Genomic DNA, 17,601 nt, shown 5'->3' on the forward strand with positions numbered 1-17,601 from the left:
AGTAATGGGAATCGATGTGCACGTGGTAATACAGACTTGCCAGAGTGGTTCTTTAGTCACACTGCCTTAGGTGCAAGTGGCAGGAAAAAAAACAACCCCATTAAAATACTTTGTGCCAGATATCATGAGTATACACGCTGTAATATGAAGTAGGAGATAAAAGACTTTTTCTCTCTTTTGCACTTCTGCTTGAAATTTACTTTATTCTTTTCAATGTGGCTGCTATTGCTTTAGAAAATAAGAAGTATCCCCACAGAATTTAGCTGAAGATTGTTTTACACTAGAGGAAACTACTTAAAGATGTTGGATCTGACTTCTTTTGAGGCATGAAGAACTAGTTTTCAAATGCTTCTTTTGAAATTAATATAAGAAAATAATACTATGAACTAAGTGTTGAATCAAAAAGTTTTTGCTGGTTTACTGTTTTTTTTCTTTTTTTTTTTTTGTACTACTTAGATACTCTTGCTAGTCCTGATTTTCTGCGCGTGTCCAACTAACTCTGAATTCTTATTTTTACAGACAGTTACTGGGAAAAGCTTTGGAACCAAAGACTTTCGAGCAGCTCTAGAAAATGGAGTCCTGTTGTGCGAGTGAGTATTGACTAATCTACGTAGGAATCCTTCAGGTTAACATCAGTTGGCCTCTTTCCTTGCTGGACTCTGATTTTTTTATTTTTTTTTTTATTTTTTTTTGAAGTACCAAACATATTTTGTAATAAATACATATTATTTATTTATTTATTTTTAATACCTGTTGTTTGCCGTGGGAAGGAAGAACAGCTTTCAGACATCCTCTTTCTAGATCTCAATGTTCCATGTGTTGTCCCACACACTTTTTCATGTGTTATTGGCAGGGTTGTGCTGATCCTCTGATTGATTATCAGAGAGATGTGCTGATCCGTTGATTGGTTATAATGCTCCTGGTATCACTGGGCTTTCTCTTCAGTTTGTGCAAGGTGGTGTGGCCATGGCTTGGATCAAAGCACTCGGTTACCCCTATACCCACTGCTGTTGTTTGGGTTTGGGTCCTCCATCCCTACCGCCTTGTAAGAAATTATCATAAACTGTGTGTGCTGCTGGTTCTCTAAATCCTGAAAGCTACCTGTTCCTACCAGAGAACTTTACACTCAGGAAGTTTTCTTTTAAAAAGTACCTTTCAGAAGTGAACTTTTTAAAACTGTAAATTAAAGATAACAGGCAGGCATTTGATTTCATGTGCTATTACTTGCAAATACTGTTCTTGTGGTTACATCCAAGTATCTCAATAATGTAGAATCTATTGGATGTCACTTGGCATGCTTTATAAAAACATACTTTAAAAAAAAACCAAAACCAAAACCAAACACAAAAAACAACAAACAAAACCCAAACACTTTAGGATGATAAAAGTAAGTGGATTGCGTCTCAGCATAATGTAGAAATATGTTGTTATGTATGTGCCCGTGCAGTCCAGGTTTCAGTACTTTCCAGGCTGACTTAGTTATTGCCTTCAACAACAAACTCTGACCTCAGCTGTTTTTGGAGTGCTTGCTCTAAAAGGCTTCCTTGTGCTTATATATTATAGGCTTGGTAATAATGAGACTTGTCTGGTTTCGTTGCTAGACTGAGTCAGAGGTGTAAAATGTCCACTCGTCAGGTCTCTTCTACATATCTGTAATTGGTTTTGTACTTACTGGAACAGGTTTCCAGGACTGGAAGTGGTGCTAATCCCTTAGTATTTTAAGGAACGGCAGGTGTAAATGTCATTAGAATGCCAGTGCAAGAGAAATCTCATTAGAGAACTACCTGGGACGCTTAAAAAAACTATCTCCAATCTCAAAGCCACTCTTAGTTCAGTCAAGCTAACTTTCAGAAAATATTTATAAAGGTTCAGTTCTCTGGCTTTTTTTTTTTTTTTACTGTATATCAAAAATAACAAAAGCAAATGCAAAAAGGGAACGTTCCTGCATTTTCCCTTCTGTGACTATTACTGCGTTTTCTGTCCTTGCCTTTGTTTTTCTCTTTGGGTCCTTTGCCCATCCAGTCTCTCTTGCTAGTTGCTTCTGCGGTTATCTTTGTGATATGGGGGAGTTGATTCATTTTGCGTGGTGTTGTAGAGATGTATTTTCATTTCTTATGTAATCAAATGTTAACTAGACAAATGTGGTAATCAAAATAGTTTATACTTTTAATAAGGTATTTTTTTCAGGTATGTATTTAGTGGGAAGTGTGTATTGTATTCAGCTGTAACTTTTAAATAATGCCTTTAAGAATTGGCAATGAACTAATACATTCTAATCCTCTGATATCTTCATTGTTGAGGCTTATTTGGCAAAAGAATATGAGTCTCCATCTGCCAAATGCAAATCAGTTAAATTTATCTGTACTTAATAGCCATATGCAAGAAAAAACATCCTCTAATTTCTTCAGCTGAGCAGCTTGCCTTAGGAGGCATGCAACTTTCTTTAAAGCAAAAGAAGCCTCGTTATGTTGCACTAAATCATGTAGCTGTCCTCCTGTGTCATAATTTTAAATTTGACATACTTGAACACAATTTACATAGAAATCCTGTGGAAACAGGAAAAAAAGCAAGATGGGAAAGGTTTTCAAATCTCCAGTTTTCACCAAAGTCAATAGAGTGAAAGATCTTAAATAACTGAGACAAACTAGACATGACGTTACTCATTTCCTTAGTTCACCTGTGACATGGCTAATTTAGCGTCCACAGATATATTACCTCTGGAGACGGTATATTTGACTTAAATTATAGCAGTTTTGAACGCAAACTTTTCTCTTGAATTCCACCTCAACAGATCACTTTTTTTTTTGTTGTTTTTGGAAAAGTCATCAAATGTGTTTTGTTTACCAAATAACTTAATGCAGTTGAAAAATCACAGGACCTGCAGCCATTATTCCTTCTTCTGCAGGCACTTAGAAATCTATCCTCTATTCCAGTGTGTATAGGTAAACTCTGTTATTTGTGTTTATTTTCCAAATACATTTGCTGCTTGAGCAAAAAATGCCTTTTCCCACATAGAGCTTTAAACTCTAGGTCCCGACTCTGCATTGGCGTGGGTAGATCACAAAACCTTGCTGATGCTCTGTGTGGGGTAAAGGGTCTGCCCAGACAAGCGGCAACAAGAAGAGGGAGCAAGTCCAAAATCCTCAAAGGTATACAGGCAGATGAAGTCTGCAGGGTGTCCTGAGGTCCCCGTTCTCTGTTGATCCTGTGGTCTAGCGTGTAATTTGGTGAACCACAGTATTTCCCTACCTCCATGACTGAAAACCTGGGTATAAAGGTGCCTCATCCTCACTGCAGGACAAGGTATGCGTTCGGGCTTGTGTATTCAACAGTGTTGCATTAGTCTGTCCTATCTTCCCAGTTTAATTATGAATTTTATGTCAAGTGAGAGTGATATGAGGCACAATCTCTTCTGCTGAGACTGAAAATGACTTGTGCATGTCAATTATATGTGCCAAAAATGGTTGTTGCAGGCATCATGCTGGGCTTGACAGCATTATGAAAGTTGAGTTGGTTTCCTACACTTAGAGCAATATCAGTGCTTTCACACTGGACTCTGAAAATTAATATTCAGATATATTTTTGACATCTTCTGCATCATAACTTTTATGTGAGGAAAATCTTTAAATGGGAAATTTGCCTCTAATTCTACTACATGAGTGGTGATGTTAAACACAGATCTTCTGCCTACGCCAATGCAGTCATTTTCTTTTCTTCTTTCTCACTTTACAGTTCTTGGAAATTTCGTGTGTGTGTGACTTGTCCCTTTTTTGCTTCTGCAATCTGTTGTTGCTTGTCACTTCTTGGAAAACTGATTTAAAAAACAAATTAGGGGGCGTTAGTAGGTGCAAATTTACTTGGTTCAAGTGGTATAAGGTAGGACTATATGCAAAATACTTCTTAATAAGTATTGATGCTCATGCCTAAATAAACTTGATGATGTAACAGAAAAATCATATGACTTCTTTCTAGTTTGATTAACAAGATCAAACCTGGTATCATTAAGAAGATCAATCGTCTGTCAACTCCAATAGCTGGCTTGGTAAGTAATGACATCAAATCTAATATCTTGGGATGTGACACCAAGTTATATTTGTTTTTTAATGAGCACTCTCTTGCCTACTGTTCTTCCATGGTCTTGCTACCAAAACCTACTAAGTTCTCAAAATTTTAGCTCCATTTCCATTTTTGTTTAAAATTTTACCATTTATACATTGAATTTGACCGCAAAAATTATGTGTTCTGTGATTTGGATCTGTAACTTTAATCAGCTTGTCACTGCATGAATCGCTATCGTTCCCAGATGTATCAAGCACTGATTGCTCCTGTCCACAAACATATATAGCATTTTCTGTCTTTATGTAAAGGCCACCATACTACTTTATATTTTCAAGCCACTTCACATGTCCCTTTATTAGGGAATGGCCAGACGAGGAAGCGTTCTCTGTAACTGGAGTATTTTTAGAATCTGCTTCTCCCCACCCACAGCAAAGCTTAGGTTGCATTAAAATAACTCTGATGATGCAAAGATCTCTCTTCAGGCTTCAGTTGAGGGATTTGCCAATGTTTTGGCTGTAAATCACGTTGTTGGGGGGGTGAGGGGGGAGATACCATGTAATCGTTTTCACAGGAAATTTAAAAGATTTCCTCTATGCTCTTTGGCAAATTTGCAGGCCAGAGAGCGTAGGATAAATTTTGTAGCCATTTAGCATCAGAAACTCTTTTGTGTGTAAATGAATTAAAATAATTTTTTCTTCACCATTTTCTCTTTTTCCCCCTACAAAAACCTTGTTGGCTCTTCGTGTCTCTAGGGTATCTAGGCCATTTAGTCCTGTCACAAGAATTATTGGTCTCATCTTACAAGACCCAAGGTGAACAGGGACCATATGCGTGATTCCTGTAATAAGCAGAAAATCCCACTTTATGGTAAACATGCAATCTCAACATTAGGGAAAGTTACCTGATTTCTTAATAGGAGTAGAATGCAAAACATCTCTAGATACTTTTATTTATGTGTTTTAATGGATGAGCTAACAAAACATCTGCTTTTGCTGGTCAGCTGTGTATCTCATTAGAGAAGAAGTGTAGTTAACTTGTCTGGAGGTCATAAGGTTGGATTAAGTTGCCATATATTATTGTACAAGCTGAGAACGTGCATTTCCACATCAAACAAATGTAGAAAGTATTAGTCGCCTTTGTCCCAGAAAAGCTCAGGGTATTAGGCTTGCGAATAATGAGTGCTGCACATTCTTTTCCCGTGAGCCATCCAAAAAAGAATCCAAATGAAAACAAAATCATTCTGGGGAGGACAGCACAGTTATTCTATCAGCAGTTTGAGTGCCTAAGTGGCCTCTGAAGTAGCCATTTGATCCAAACCATAAAACCATAGGCTAGATTTCATTTTTGTGGTGACTTAAGAGTTGTCTTGAATCACATAACTGTGAGAACTCTTGTTTTTATATGCTTTTTCTCGTTTGTTACCAGACGAAAAAATTTGGAGTATTCATTATGTGCGTAGTTTATATCTTACTTGTAGTGTATTATTGTTCCTTCATACAAGCCTTAAAAAATAGGAAAGGGGAGAAAAGGTGAATGATTCTCCTAAACCAAGATCATCCAGTGGTATTGTTGTTAAAATACCACTTGAGGATAGTAATTGAGAGAGCTGATGTTTTGTGCTAACCCGTGGAAAAGATTTTAACATAAATACTTCAGTAGGGAAGATCATGATTGAGGGCCATAATGGGAGGATTTCAGAAGATGGTGCTTACGATGGCAATAGTGGGAGTGGAGATGTGTTTTCCGAGACTTGAGAGGAATGCTCAGTTATACCAGCTTTGAAGAGCCCAGCTTTCATCCCGGCACAGAAAACTCAAACCAAAAATGATGGGTTTCTTGCATTTACAGAAAAGCAAGCATTGATATCTGACAGGCTTGGGATACTGTGGCTGATGAACCATAGGATTCAGGGATGGAAACAGCTTGTTAAAGAATTAGCCGGTAGGCTTGCTTGCCATGTTCTGGAAATATTTTCATTGCTTGGAAGTTGCTTCTCTCACAAATCTGCTTCTAGATAGTGTTTTGTGTGGTTTCATATATATAATTCTATCGCTCTCACTTCTGGTGTTCTCAGTGTCTTTCAGTCTTGCATTAATTGCTCCCCACCAAGCCTTTATGAGATTTAGAAATGACTGAAAGGGGGACTTTTTTTTTTTTTTTTTTTTTTAAAAACCAGATGGAAATTTTAACTTCAAGAGATGGCTTTTTTTTTTTTTTTTTTCTTAAAGGGTAAACAGATGCCGGAACTTCAATTTGGGTGTCACAAATCCTGTAATCTGAACATCTTTTGATCACGTTCTTCCTACAGCTTCTTCGTGGCCCTGTAGACTCGTGTCCTCAAGTCCATTCCCAAAGCATTTTATGCATTCATCATTGGGCAACTAGCATCCATTTCTCTCCTGGCTTTTCTGATTAAAAGGAAACAAAGAACCTGTTTTCTTGACAGTTTTGTGGAGTCTGATTATCAGCAGGAAACAAATGCTTTAAAAGACATCTTGTTTCTTTTTTTTTTTTTTTTTTTTTTTCTTCCTCCTTTGTTTTCTTCCCCTCCAGGAATTTCTTCAGGTTTGGTTTTGTTCCCTAGGGACTTAATATATTTGACTTCCATATAAGTGTGTTTTTTAAGTATTGTGTTCACTTCAAATACTTGGCAGGTTTTTTCAGCAATACAGAAATACAGTGTTCAACAGGCATCTTCGGTTTAATCTCCAGAAGGGTTTCATTATAGTGTTTCTTTGACTTCATGGTTATTTTGAAAACAATTTTTTTGATTTAAATAGGAAGCGAAAGCCTATATGAATAACGAAACATTCTGTTTTATATGGAATATTGTGTGCATACTCTTTTGTATTGAGTTAAGGTGAGGTGCTTTTTGTTTGTTTGTTTGTTTGTTTTTTTAAGTGAAGGAAATGCATTATTAATTTGTTATGTCACATTTACTTTTATGACGTCTCAGTTATCATAAAATCTAATAGGAGCTTTATTTTAGCAGTATTGCCTAAATTCCAAGCACATTTCGGACAACTGAATATAAGCCTTAGCTTTCACCTTTAGTTCGATTATACTGCTCTCTAGCAATACTTTTTTTTTTTTTTTTTTGGATGTGGATCGCAGTGGTTCAGGTATAATCATGGTGGAACGGATAAATAAATACATGTGTCTTGATGATTAAATATTGAAATGAAACTCTGCATTCAGTTAACAGAAAAAAATGTTGAATGGTTAACAGGCAAGCATAAAAAAATTTATTAAACTTACCCCCAGTTTGGCATAGTGCAGGAAGGCTGGGCTGCAGCTTGCGTGGGAAGGTTTATTAAAACTTTTTGGGAAAGGAGAGTTGGACTCGGCCATAACTTGATCTCCCTCAAGAAGCTTGCTGCTCTGTTTCTCTTCTGAGGCATGTGCCTTCCACAGTTTGGGTGAGACCTAGCCATCACCTTAGCTGTGTTTATCTATTCATTTCTGTTCCAGTTTGGAAAACTGAACTGCTTCATGGGGGGTAAGGCGAGTACCGGAGCTGTTGCAGGGAAGTGGTGGCCAAAGACAGGTGACCAAAGAAATGTCCATGCAGCTCTTGAGGTGGTTTCCTGAGCAATGAGGCGTGCCATCTGCAGGGTGCAAAGGACTAACTCCAGCAGTAGTCACAGAAAGATGCCTCTTGCAGCAGGTTGATTTTTAACAGCACACGGCAGATTTTGGAGACGGTCATGTTCTCGTAGGTTTCCCAAGGGGGAATTAACTGGGACGTGGCTGTTGATTTGTTTGCTTTAATTTTGGCCTTTTTTTTTTTTTTTTTTTTTTAAATGCCACTTAAGACCTTTTCACTAAAATAGTTTCTGGAAAAGTAAAATTTAATTTCTGCTTATTTTTCAAACCGTTCAAAATACACAGTTTGTGTAAAGAGCAATGCATGTATTTTTCCCTAGTATGTCAGAGCAGGCAAGCAAACTGGATCAGAGGTAGCAGTTCCTGAAGTCCTCCGGCATTTCTGGGGGACATGGTAAGAGTAACCAAAAGGTCAGAGGATTGTGGAAGCTGGGGTTTCATTATGCACAGTAGTGTAAGTGCAGTCTGCCTTAAAAATCTGCTTTTTCTGGTCCGTACTTATATGAAATAGAGATGGTGTTTAAAGAATATGACTCAAATTGATAAATCTTGCTGGGGTCAGATCCTGCAAAATGATTTTGCTTGGAGTTCTTGGGGGGCGGGGGTAGGGGGGGGAATAAAATGAATGCTTAGCAAAAGCAAACCCAAAGAAAACAAGCTTCTCAATACATACGGGCTTTTCAGCTTGAATCCCAGCATGTGAGATGGTTTGGATATAATCGCATGAGGGGGAGGACTTTGTGGTCTGACGACATATTTTCCAGCACGGCTCTGCTGAGCTTTTTCAGAGGCGCATCTCTGGCTGCAGCGCCGTTGTTCCCCAGAAATGTCACGTTTCCAGCTCAGTTGGCTGAACGCAGAGAATCATAAACTGGGATGGAAGACATAAGACATTATGAGACAGTGGGAAGATGAATGAGTTTTGTACAGTATATGCGAGCTCAACGTATCTGTCAGAATAATGCATTGCTCATTGCTTAGGAGGAATAACTGTGTGCTCTGTAGCAAGGCAAAATTTTAGTTAAAGTAAGTTTCCAGCTGAGACCAGGTGGTGAAGCAAACTCAGAGTCAGAGTCAGTATTTCCTGTGGAGAGTGATAGCTGATGGGGACCTTGCCTTGCAACATACCAATTTGGTCTTCTAAGACCATCTGTCTTTCCTTGCAGCTCCTGTGAGTAAGATGGAAGTGCAACGCTTTGCTCTGTGGTCGGGAAGCATTTCATCACATCAGAGGTGTGAGGGCTGTGGTCAAACCACAGGGCAAAGTAGAAAGCTATTGGATTTTTAGAATTGTAAATGAAATGCCATTAGCATTGTGTTTGTGTGGGGTTTTTTTCTTTTTTTTTCTTTTTTTTTCTTTTTCCTTTTAAACGCTGGTCCTTCATTTCAAACGAGTAGAGATGTTGCTAACTCTGACTGCCTCAGTGTGAGTGCTGGATGAATATTAGCACCAAATGTCATCTTCATGAAGCTCTTCAGCTTTGGCAGAGGGTTTTTTGGTGACCTTTTGTTTCCCTTTCACACAAGAGAATAAAACTGCACACCTCTAGGCAGTCCCAGGTTTGAACATGTGCATCTGAAATATTGTAGAGCGGGATTTTTTTCGTCTAGTGGGGAATTAGGGTTCCTTTAGGGTGAGAAGCATCTTGCTAGTTTTCCAGGCAGGATTTTTTAAAACACTTACTTTCCTGGTTCAAGGCCCAACATGCCCTTCTGACAATTGCTACTCAAACATCATTCCCTCTCTTTAATGCAATCTAATATAACACCACTACATTCTATAATTTACTTTTCAATGTATCAGAAGGTATTCATTTCACTTGTACCAAGACAACCACCTCAAACAGTGGAGGAGAGCCACTTTGTTATGGAGGTCATCAGCTTATACCTCCTAACCAGGAAAGTCAGGAATAATAAAGGAAAGAAGGGATAAATATGAAAGAAAACTATACCAAAATGAAAGGGGAGATAAAAACGGATGGAGAAGATAAAAATGTTGCCATTAGAAAATATTTTTCTGAGCTTTTGTGCCTAACACTTTGCAAACCGTGGAACCGCCCTGGTACTTCCTTATCTCTTGTCATCAAGTAGAGCGGGCCAAAATTTCCTTTTCTGTGGGAAAGTTTTCTTGACAAGGTTGGCTTTTTCTTTTTTGTGTGTGCGTGTGTGTTGCAGGGGAACGGCATGCAGATGACATTTTGACTTTATTATAGGACACTTCAGAAACAATTTTTCAGGTAAAATCCACGCAAAGTGAAGATTATTTCAGTTGTATGTTTTATTTAGGAGTTAGTTACAAAATGCCTTCTCTAGATTACTTAGAATCAAATTAGCTGTGTTTTACACTGAAATTTAAAAAATCTGATGGTAATATTAATACAAGTTGTTTTATTTTAATTTAAAAGAATAATCGATTTTTCAAAGCAGCTCTGCTTCCAAAGTTCATTTCTTCATGCTGAAAATCCTGCCTATTTATTTTCTCCTGCTGTTCACCTCCTTCTGTTTGCTATAGCCTTTATATTGGTCCATGTTTAGTGTCTTCTTGCATTCTGTATTTTTTTTAAATGATTTGAATTTTTAAATATTAAACCCCTCCTCTGTGACTTTGACTAGTATGGGCTACGTTAGTAATATTAATAGTAGCTTTTTAGCTAATTAGTGATATTAGGAATTATTAGTTGCTACACTAGTAATATTAATAGTAGCTAATTAATAGTCTGGTATGAGAAAATGAGTAAAAGAGAACTTCTTTCTATTCCTCATGAAAAAGGAGGAAGAGCAAATACACAAATACATGGACTGAGTTACAAAAAAACTACTGTTGTTTGCTTTGATACCAGACACCAAAAAATAAAGGCTCAAACCTGGATGGAACTGCTGGTTGTGCAGCAACTAAGTGTCAAAAAACACTCATAAGAAATAGCCTCGTAAATTTAGGTCAAGAGCTGACTAATGAGCTGATAACCGTTTGACATGCTCTGTTTGCTTGCCTGACTTTTTCTTTTGCAGTGATGAGGGAATAATACCGAGTGATGTGGAGCATTGCTTTTTTTTCTTCTGAAGGTGTAAGTCACCTTTTTGAAGAGTACCAGAACATATCGTGACTAACATGGCAGCTGCGGGCTCTACCTTAAGCCTTGTCTCCATCACCCTCTGTCGTGGTTGACCTGGGTCTTGGGATTTTGATTTGTCTGTGGACTGTAAATTCAGAGGTACAGGGTGAGTGCGTATGCAGCAGTGCTGCGAAGAGTGAAGTTGCGTAAATCCTATTTGATGGCTTTCACCTGGAAGCTGATTAGTCTGGAATTGCTTTTCATAAGGCAACGCACAAGATGATACATGTCTTTTTCTGAGAAGCTGATAATTTCAATGTGTGATCAAAGTTAAACAGGCATCATCGCCCGTTTTCCGGATGAATGTGCTCAACAAGTTGTTGGGGAATTCAGAAAGACAAGGCTTTTAAGAGACTTCTAGTTACTTGGCATAATCCTTACATGAGTGGAGATTTTTGTTTTACAGCAATTGGTGTTTCTTCTGACTTTTAACTTAAATATATCTAAAACTGAAGTAAGGGGGAGAAAATTAAAGTGGATATGGTCTGACAGAATTCATGCCCTGTCAGAATGCGTCACACCCCCACGCATCCAACGTGTGCTCTGCTTTATAAGGCAGTCTGTACATTTAATGCAGGTTGAGGAGCACTTCAGATGGCAAAAGCGAGGTGAGGTTCCTCCTTATAGTAGTAGTTATCTACCTCTTTTCATTCAATATCCTTTTTATGCTGCAGGTGATAAAACTTCCTAAAAGTTTTATTTTCCTTTTTCTTGTGGGAAGCAAAAGATGTGTGGGAAATGGGAAACATCGCAAACATTCTTGAAAAGGGTAGAAAGGAGGACCCTGGGAACTGCTGACCTGTCTGCTTCACCTCTGTGGCTGGGAGGATCATGGAACAGATCTTCCTAGAAGCTATGCTAAGGCACGTGGAGCACAGGGAGGTGATTCGAGACCAAGGGCAAGTCCTGCCTGACCAACGTAGTGGCCTTCTATGATGGAGAGACTACATCAGTGGACAAGGGAAGAGGTACGGATGTCATCTATCTGGACTTCTGTAAGGCCTTTGACATGGTCCCCCACAACATCCTTCTCTCTAAATCAGAGACATATAGATTTGATGGATGGACTATTCAGTGGATGAAGAATTGGCTGCATGGTTATCCAGTGGGTAGTGGTCAATGGCGGCTCAATGTCTAGATGGAAATTGGTGACAAGTGGTGTCCCTCAGGGTCTGTATTGGGACCAGTACTGTTTAATATCTCCATCAATGACGTAGACAGTGGGATCAAGTGCACCCTCAGCAAGTTTGCCAGTGACACCAAGCTGGGTGGTGCGGTTGACACAGATAGAAGGATGGGATGCCATCCAGAGCTCAAGACATGGGCCTGTGTGAACTTCCTGAGGTTCAACAAAGCCAAGTACAAGGTCCTACACCTGGGTCAGGGCAACCCCCAGTATCAATAGAGGCTGGAGGATGAAGGGATTGAGAGCAGCCCTGCCAAGAAGGACTTAGGGGTACTGTTGGATGGGAAGCTGGACATGAGCTGGCAATGTGCGCTCACAGCCCAGAAAGCCAACTGTATCCTGGGCCGCATCAAAAGAAGTGTGGCCAGCAGGTCAAGGGAGGTGATTCTGCCCCTCTACTCTGCTCTGGTGCGAGTCCAGCTCTGGAGCCCCCAACATAAGAAGGACATGGACCTGCTGGAGTGAGTCCAGAGGAGGGCCACAAAGGTGATCAGAGGGCTGGAGCACCTCTCCTGTGAAGACAGGCTGAGAGAGTTGGGGTTGTTCAGCCTGGAGAAGAGAAGGCTCCAGGAGACCTTACAGCAACCATTCAATACTTATAAGCCCCCTATAAGAAAGATGGAAACAGACTTTTTAGCAGGGCCTGTTGCGATAGGAGAAGGGGTAATGGTTTTGAAGAAAAAGAGAGTGGATTTAAGCTAGATACAAGGAAGAAATTTTTTATGATGAGGGTGGTGAAACACTGGAATAGGTTTCCCAGAGGGTAGTAGCTGCCCCATCCCTGGAAACATTCCAGGTCAGGTTGGACGGGGCTCTGAGCAACCTGATCCGGTTGAAGATGTCCCTGCTCATTGCAGGGGGGTTGGACTAGATGACCTTTAAAGGTCCCTTCCAACCCAAACCGCTATGATTATTTTTTCAATAAAGAAATGGTACTTGCCAAGAAGGATAGCATAACTTTTAAGTGATCATATTTTAGTGTATTTAAAAAACAAACAGGCAGTTTGAGGCACTGTTTCTGTGGGTTTGTCTCGTCCCCCCCACCCCAGATGCTTCAGCCTTTTATTATACTTAGCTTGAAACCTGTCTGCTCTGGTAAATGATATAGTCTCATGAAATACTGAAAAGCATTTTAATGTATAGTGGTATGTTTACTGCATTGGTTTAAGTAACGTCTTCAGATCTTTAAAAGTGCTTCAACCAGATGAGGACTTCTACCTGACTGTTACCAAACAGGTGACTGGGATACACCTTAAGTATCTAGTTTTGTTCTGACAAGTGCAATTACATGGGAGGGAAAACTTCTTTCTTTGATCAGTGGTCCAGCTGAAGTGCTCAAACAAGTCCCCTGGACATTAAAGAATTTATATTAGTCTGAGAAAATATCTTTTCACTTGGGAAGTGATCATCAAATAACATGTTAAACTTCTTACTTAATGAATTTTAGTGAGATTTTTGTCAGTGCTACGAAAAATGCAATTGGAAGTTAGCCTGTGTGTTTCTGTTGTAAAATTCCCAAGTTTCAGTTATTGTTACTTCAAACTCCTAAGCAGATGTTGCTTCAAATTTGGGAAAATGATGGACACATGAACTGGGGGATGAAAATCCCCATTTAAAAAAAAAAAAGTTATGAATTTTTGCTCTTTATAAATGTATGAAGCATTTTTAAAACTTACATAAACAGTTTTAAAAATGTTAGATCTCGGAATGCTTTGCAAAGAGCTCTTTGCCGTGGTTTCAGTTCTGTACCTGAAGATAGCAGAGCGTAGGCAGAGGGAGTTTTAGCAACTTTCCTGAGGTCAATCAGTAAGTCAGAGTAGGGTAGAGGTGAAATTTTGACTTTCAGTCCAATTCTCTGTCAGACTCTACTGCAAACCAAAAAAAAAAAAAAAAAAAAAAAACCAACCCCAAAAAAGTATGTCTGACCTGAGTTTTGAGAACCTAAAACTATAAATTAGCAAATGTCAGGAGTGATGCAAGACCTGATAGGAATGTTATGTGGAACTATAAATCACTTCTGGTACTCCTTCTACTGTCTTATGGGAAAGAGGAATGTGGCTTTTATGGAAATACCTCTGTTAGACAATTAAGAAAAGAGGGTTGTGGGCTAGAAAGGAAGTACGGTTATTAATAGTTAGAGATGACATTGTTCTGTAGTCTTTCAATGCCTGATAGCGGGAGTATGTAATCTCGGCAGTGGTTTACTGATGTTTTGTGCCCTTCTGCTTGAAAACATATGGTCCGTTTCAGCCTTAGCTCTGAATTTCCTTTAATTGTTTTCTGTTGCTGCCTAAACGCTTTGAAATGTAGGGTGTGGGGAAAGGGGAGGTTGATGCAAACTCTTTGTGACATTTTTAGTAGCTGCTCAAGACTTCGATCAGGCAGAATGAAACCCAGACGCTGGATTGAACTTGACAGGTTTTGGGTGGGTGATGATGAAGTGAAATGTATCTAGGAGACGTTACTGGGGAGAAATTAAATGAGCGCAGCCCCCAAGAAATGGCGGTTTAACTACTTGCTGTGGTCTCTTGTCAGGGGACGGCAAGTGCTGTGCCTGTCGGTTGATCTCCATGAATCAGAAGTAGTATTTTGGGGCTGCTTTAAATGAGATCATGTCTTGCAAACTGATGCTTCCAGCCTGTTACTGGGATGAGATGTCAAAATGCTAATTAATTAATTTAAAAATTCTTGTAAACAAACTATAAAGTAGTATGATTGGCAGCAAGAACTTTCTAATGTGGAAATTTTTCATGCCCCTCCCTGCTCTAAACCAAAGCTCTGAAAAAGTATGACCTTTTTTGCCTTAACTTGCCAGCGCTTAACAAAATACATAAATATGGTTGCCAAACAAACTGCAAAAAATTTCCATTTATCAACTCAGTCAGGTGTAGTCTGTGGTATACTCTGCCATTTGTATGCTATTTTTATTTCCTTAAATAACTGATGACTGTTTCTGTGTTTGTAAAGAAACATTCCTTCCTAACTGGAAAAAAAATGTCAACCACGTAGAAAAGGTACACACCTTAAATCATACTTGAGACATTCATCATCTCATTTCTCTTCCCTTTGCCAAGGAAGTGCGGTTTTCGGATTTCTTGCGGCAGTGGGTGTTTATCTGTGTTAAATCTTCATCAGCTGGACACTACGGTGCTTTTCTTCCTGGCTTGTCAAATACTTTATTGATGTGCGGTGCTTAAAACTCATGGCAATTTCCAAAGAAAGTAGATGTTAATTGCATCGGCGACAATTTTTTTTTTTTTTTTTTTTTTTCCCCTGTGGTATCAGTGCTGGAGCTGTACAGCTGTGCTACTCACTCCTTTGTTTGGTACGAAATCCTCATACCACATCTTTTAACGCCTGTCTGAACACCTCCGTGCCTGTGTGCCCGTGCTGAATCACCCTCCTCCGGTGATGTGGATGTAAAAGAGCTCCCAAATACGATGCCAACACCAAATGCTGCCGAACGCAGGATGCCGAGCCGCTGCAGCTGCGGTCACCGAGCTCACTTTCTGTGGGGCATGAGGACAGGGAGGACACGAGGAAGCCTGGCATTAATGCGGGAGTTCAGATGGGCTGTGAGGTAGATCATCTCCAAATCTGCCTGTTTATTTGGGAGCTTCTCTGCACTACGGGATGAGCCCACATAGGGCAGGAAGGGTTAAACAAGGTAGTAGGATGCTAATCCTCTTGAGAAACAAAAGAAGTTTGGCTGCTGAAGGAAGCAAAGTTAGAGGAAACTTCCAAATTCTCTTTTAGGAAGAGTGAAGTGCTAACTCGTAGTCTAAAAATCAGGGACTACGTGAATTGAGGATCTGAGACAACTTGCTCTGTTTCAAGCCCTGTGTACAGAGCGGTTGAATTTCATCTCTAGCAAATGGTTAACCTGTGTGAGCAAAAACAGAAAAAACTTGTGTTTACAAATAAAAAAAAAAAAGGAGAGGGGAAAAGCAATCTCTGCCAAAACTTTGTGTTTTGAGAACAAGAGGTCTTTACTTCTTTTAGTACTCATTAGGCTTCAGGGGAGTTTCACCTTTAAGTGGATTACTGTCATTCCAGTTCTGTGTAGTGGGGTGACTTGGCACTGGAGTATTTTACACACTTCGCTTATAAAGTCTGTTTTGTATAAACCGTTCGGGGTGAAAAGCACATCACTTGATTATTTTTTTTTTTTTTTTTTTTTTTTTTCCCCTTGACTGGAATGCAAGTAACTGGTGGGAAAGTTAAGGCTTGTCTAAACACGGAATAGCCTGGGATGGTTATTCCATATTGTCTTTCAGAGCCTATACTTTCTTTACAGTAAGAACGTCCTGCAAGTGGGAGGGCTAAATTCCCTTTGTTTTGTCCAAAATGGGATGAAGCTGTGAAGTACAGAGACCTCTCTCGAATAACAGGGCATGCCTGCCCTGTGCCTATGTGCTGTACTCTTGCCCTTCTCCTTTCCAGCTGGCCTTATTTGGTACCAGTGACATGCCAGAAACTCACCTGCAGTTTACAACCTGGTATTCGCTCTCTCTCTTATCAATAGAAGGCTCATTTGGTAGACGACGTTGCTGCAATATAGGGCTGTAATGTCATAGCAAAGGTTATGCTGTTGCACAGTGAGAGACGTGGGCCTGGGAGGGATTTTGAATCACTGGGGACAGTTGGGCCCTTCCTGTGTCAAGGACCTCGAAAACCGTCAACTCGGAAGTTCTGCTTAAAAAAAAAAAAAAAAAAGAGCCCATTAATTTTTGTTGTATGTTTTCCTTAATCCCATTAGTCCTGCTGGAATGAAACTCTGGAGCTCAGCACTGCAAGAGGTTGCAGGCAATGGGGTGAGCTGGGCAAAGGTCTTCTGCTGGCTGTTACACACGTTGGTGGGCAGTTCCAGGAGCTGAGGAACAAACTCTGGGGACGATCCTTCCACACACACCTTGGTCTTACAGTGATCCGTGATGACTGGCTACTGTCATTGCAGATGGAGTTGGGGTTTCAGGGATGGATGGGCCTTTTTGTTCAAAACCAGAGTGGTACTTATCTAAGGCTGCTTCAGAATGTGGTTTCCATAATGATTGAGCCCTGAGACACGTGAATTTCAATGGTGAAGTGGAACACGATGATTTACAGTTATTAGTACTGGGAGCACCAAGGTGAGGGAAGAGTTTATGCAGAAAGTGTCATTCCTGTATTCTAGCGACAGGAACACCTGCTTTTTGAGAGGAAAGCTGGAAGTGAATCGTTAAAGAGTTGGTATCTGTAATTGTGTGTAGAGCTGGGGCAGGGAATCCCTGCGTCGAGGATCACAGTAACTTATTATTTTACCCAATGTGGAAAAACAACGAAGGGCACACAGAGGGGAGTGGCAAAGCAATTAGCACCGTTTCTGATCTTTGGCCAATACAGTGCTCTGTGCACGCTGTTATAGGTGGGATAATTTACCCAACAGAAGCCTTGAGGTCACTCTAAGTCAAATTATGCCTGCAGGATGAGCATTTTAATTATTATTTTTAGTTTTGGGCCCCAAAAGGGAGGGAACAAGTAGTTTAGCCATTCCACCCACTTCTCCTCCTCCTTTCAGTTCCAGGTCGAACCCGTTAGCAGCCTTCAGAGAAACAGCAGGAGCTGGGATCGCAGTCTACAGACAGGGGTGTGTGGGTG

The 17,601-nt window shown here is 39.9% G+C and overlaps 1 protein-coding gene across 14 annotated transcripts in view; it reads left to right on the forward strand.

Moving 5' to 3' along the window:
* The window catches only part of LMO7 (LIM domain 7), a 139,143-nt gene that overhangs the window by 36,167 nt on the left and 85,375 nt on the right, over window positions 1-17,601 (forward strand). For all 14 annotated transcript variants that reach the window (XM_054209132.1, XM_054209079.1, XM_054209069.1 and 11 more), the window contains exons 2-3: window positions 520-590; window positions 3,973-4,042. In XM_054209132.1, the coding sequence (XP_054065107.1) occupies window positions 520-590; window positions 3,973-4,042 (141 nt within the window). The remainder of the gene's footprint in view (window positions 1-519; window positions 591-3,972; window positions 4,043-17,601) is intronic.

The sequence above is a fragment of the Rissa tridactyla genome, chromosome 1 (assembly GCF_028500815.1).
Source record: "Rissa tridactyla isolate bRisTri1 chromosome 1, bRisTri1.patW.cur.20221130, whole genome shotgun sequence".
Taxonomy (NCBI): domain Eukaryota; kingdom Metazoa; phylum Chordata; class Aves; order Charadriiformes; family Laridae; genus Rissa; species Rissa tridactyla.